Source organism: Anolis sagrei, chromosome X, assembly GCF_037176765.1.
Source record: "Anolis sagrei isolate rAnoSag1 chromosome X, rAnoSag1.mat, whole genome shotgun sequence".
Lineage (NCBI taxonomy): Eukaryota > Metazoa > Chordata > Lepidosauria > Squamata > Dactyloidae > Anolis > Anolis sagrei.
Window position 1 is genome coordinate 91,112,064 of NC_090034.1, and position 4,030 is coordinate 91,116,093.

The 4,030-nt window shown below is 42.6% G+C and overlaps 1 protein-coding gene across 1 annotated transcript; it reads left to right on the forward strand.

Annotated features, from left to right (window-relative positions):
* The first annotated feature begins 498 nt into the window (after window positions 1–498).
* On the forward strand, window positions 499–1,708 carry LOC137097913 (free fatty acid receptor 2-like). The gene has a single exon (XM_067473380.1). It carries the CDS (start codon window positions 499–501, stop codon window positions 1,516–1,518), a length of 1,020 nt encoding a protein of 339 aa, XP_067329481.1. The 3' UTR covers window positions 1,519–1,708.
* Window positions 1,709–4,030: the final 2,322 nt, after the last annotated feature.

Below are 4,030 nucleotides of genomic sequence, written 5' to 3' on the forward strand. Positions count from 1 at the left end.
TTTGTAGGTTGGTGGGGCACCAGAACTCTTTGGCAGAGAAGGCTAAAGACCTTGTAGAAATACAACTCCCAGGATTCCATAGCATTGAGCATGGAAGTTAAATTGGTGTCAAACTGCATTAATTTTACAGTGTAGATGCAGTAAGAGAGAATGTGACATGTACAAAGTCACCCAGTGAATTTGAACTAGCATTGTACTAGGATTCTGCTATCCAGAATCCTAGTACAATGCTTAAATCACTTGATTACGGTCCATGGACCCACAGTTGACAAATAAATAACATACAGGAGTTTACAGATCCCTCATTTGCAGCTCCATACATATGTGTCCTTCACCTTTCCCATGCTGCCATTGAGTATTTTGGTTTAGAATAAGAGCGTGGGAGAACATGGAGAAATGGGAAACCAGTACGGGGAACTGGGAAGTCAGTTTGAACAAATTGTGTTTTCCATTAATATCAATTTTTCCTTTCTCTTTGCAGAAGCCCAAAGGGTCGCTATGACACCAGATAACTCGGTTGTCCTTGCTGTTTACATCTTTGCCTTCTTGGCTGGACTCCCTGCAAATCTCCTGGCCTTCTACACATTCCTGGTGAAAGTGCGCAAGAAGGCAGCCCCCATAGACATCCTTTTGTTCAACTTGACTGTATCTGATGTGATCCTTCTGCTCTTCCTGCCCTTCAAGATGGTGGAGGCTGCCTCGGGCATGACTTGGCCTTTGCCGGACTTCCTCTGCCCCCTTACTGGATTCTGTTACTATAGCAGCATCTACATCAGCACCCTGTTTCTCACAGCGATCAGTGTGGAGCGCTACTTAGGTGTTGCCCATCCCATAAAGTACAAGTTGCATCGTAAACCCATCTATGCAGTAGTGGCCAGCTTTTTCTTCTGGTTGCTTGCCTGTTCCCACTGTAGCATTGTCTACATTGTCCAGTACCAGGTGTTGGACATCAACGAGACTGTCCCCATCCTAAAAAATGTCTCCAAATGCTATGAAAAATTCTCCCCCAGACAGCTTCACATTCTTCTGCCTGTCCGACTGGAACTCTGTGTTTCTCTCTTCTTGGTCCCTTTCTTTGTCTCCCTCTTCTGCTATGTCAACTTAATCCGCATCCTGACCTCCTTACCAAACATTCAAGCCCGCAGGAAGCAACGGGCCGTGGGCCTGGCAGTGGTGACATTGCTCAATTTTGCCATCTGCTTCGCTCCCTACAACATCTCCCACATTGTGGGTTTCATTCAGAATGACAGCCCTGATTGGAGAGTCTATGCTTTGCTCCTCAGCACCCTCAACGCTTCCTTAGACCCAGCAATCTTCTACTTCTCCTCCACAGCCATCCAGAGAACTTTTTCTGATTGTTTTGCTGGTATGGGTTGCAAGCTGCAGGCCTTGATGCCCACATGCTACCAACTTTGTTTGCCTTGCTGTGAGACAGAAACGGATGGCAATGCAGTTGACAAGTCCTCTCTATCGCGTATGGGGGAGAGGCCTTCAGAAAGGCTTGGGAGAGATAGGTAGTACTTGAAGAGTTTTGTTTGACATCACGTCCTGGGGGTGAAAAAAGTTGTCTGTATGGGGTAATGGAAAATTTATTCCTAACAACTCTTAGTAACTACAAGTCCTTCACAGGGTTTCAGACTAGCTCCCAAGCAAGGTCTGCATGGGGTCTACTCCACATCTGTTGCAACTCTTCTTATGGTTGGCCTAAGTGATGAGTTTCAACTAACACTAAATGTAGCGAATCACTTCGCTTTGACAGAAATGTTTTATGTGGTCCAAAAACCATCCAGTCTTCCTAAAGCCTGGCACCAGAAGATGCAGAGCCAACCTTAAGAAATGGAGCTACAAAGTAGAGTTCACAACATGCAAGTGTGGAGAAGAGCAAACCACAGACCACCTATTACAATGCAGTCTGAGCCATGCCAAATGCACAATGGAGGACCTTCTTATAGCAACACCAGAGGACATCTTGTATAATGCCAAGTTTTTTTACTTTGTTTGTGTTTTTAAATACATTACAACTCTACCCTCAACTTGCATCTGATACGATAAATAAATAAATAATTCCCCAAAGCCTGAGAAAGATCTGAGCAAGGAAGCTACCAACTGGAACTGGCCAATTCAATTACCAACTAGCCCATTTGTTTCCGATGCACAATTGATTCCATAGCTGATGCCTCACACAGTTCAGCCTTCCTCTGCTTATGGAATCATAGCAACACTGCTGGGATCCAATGTGAACCATTTCAGGATTTGAACCCTTGGCATTGACCTACTGTTGCAATAAAGGACAAATTATGCCTAATTTTTTGCCATCCACTCTTGTAGGCTGATTTGCTTTTGATGCGTACCAGGAAATTCAAAGTTCAGACTTCCTGTTCCAGTAAAACTCTGCCATTTGATTAAGTCAATAGGAGGCCTGTTATCATTTATACAAACTGGCTGGTTAAATAGGTTTGAAATATCAAGCAAAAGAAAACACAGCACTCTGGTATTAAAGATATCAGGAAGGGACTCTTGCTGACAGTATTAATACAGAATAAGTTTTTATTGTAGAGACAAACAAACCTATGGTTACCTTTTGTTTTATTAGCACGGGCTGTTCACTCTTACCAAGAAAAGGTTTCTAAGAGATTCTATCTCTCCTGCCTGGCAATTTGATTAATGGCGCAATTAATTGCCAACTTGCAGGAGTGGGTAAGGTAGCCACCTGCTCACAGTAACTTTTGTAGACTCAACATATTTCCCAAGTTCTGTCCACAACAGCAAGAGGACATCTATTTTATGGGTTTTCTTCATTTTTTTTTCTTTTGGGGAAGGCATAGTTATTTGTTGACATTTCTGTCAAAGTAGATCTGGGAATGACAATGCATATCCTTCCAGATATTTTGGAGTTCCTCATAATCCCTTGCTAGAGATTTTAGGTGGCTAGACCTGATGGAAGCTACCATCTTAAAAAAATACCTGTTCACACCTAACAATGTGTATTGACTAATTGCATAGTCTGAGCATTTATCCAAAATCCATTGGGTACCCAATTATCGTAAACCGAGGTGAGTGAATGGGTGGACTCCCATATATTGTTAGAGTGCGTCAGCTCACCCCGTCAACAGAAAAGTATGATAGGTCTTATAGGCCAACAGCATTCCAGGTTTCTCAGCCTGGAAGTTGGGACCCCTGTGGGGATCGTGAGGGAGTGTCAGTGGGGTTGCCAAAGACCATTAAAAATACAGTATTTTCTGTTGGTTATTGGGATTCTGTGTGGGAAGTTTGACCCACTACTATCGTTGATGGGTTTCAGAATGCTCTTTGATTGTAGGTGAACTATAAATTCCAGCAACTACAACTCCCAAATATCAAAGTCTATTTTCCCCAAACATAACCAGTGCTCACATTTGAGTAGTCATGCCAAGTTTGGTCCAGAACTATCATTGTCTGAGTCCGCAGTGCTCTCTGGATGTAGGTGAACTACAATTCCAAAACTCAAGGTCAATGCCCACCAAACCCTTCCAGTACTTTCTATTGGTCATGGTTCAATTCCATCGTTGTTGGAGTTCAGAATGCTCTTTGAATGTAGATTAACTATAAATCTCAGCAACTACAACTCCCAAATGACAAAATCAAAATTACAGTTATGAAGTAGCAACGAAAATAATGTTATAGTTGGGGGTCACCAAGACATGAGGAACTGTATTAAGGGGTTACGGTATTAGGAAGGTTGAGAAACACTGCTCTAGAGTGAGGGTGGGCAACTTTGCAAGACTAAAGGGTTGTGCACTAGAAGACTTTGGGAAGCCATACTTCTCCATTAACACCTGATTTTGCAAAATATTCATTCTACCTACAAATAACTTCAAGGGGGCATATTTATTTTGTTTCTGGGAGCATTTTAGGACAAGGGAAGTCATTTTTAACAATGGGAAATGAAGAGAAGTCACTTCCTTCTTCAAAAAAGACCTAATCTAGGCTTAGGTTTGACCAATGAAAGTATCTCCTGGGGAGCATTTGGGGCATATTTCATTTTATTGCA

Coding starts and splice junctions, on each gene's coding strand:
- LOC137097913 (XM_067473380.1), top strand. CDS start 499: ATGACACCAGATAACTCGGTTGTCCTTGCTGTTTACATCTTTGCCTTC.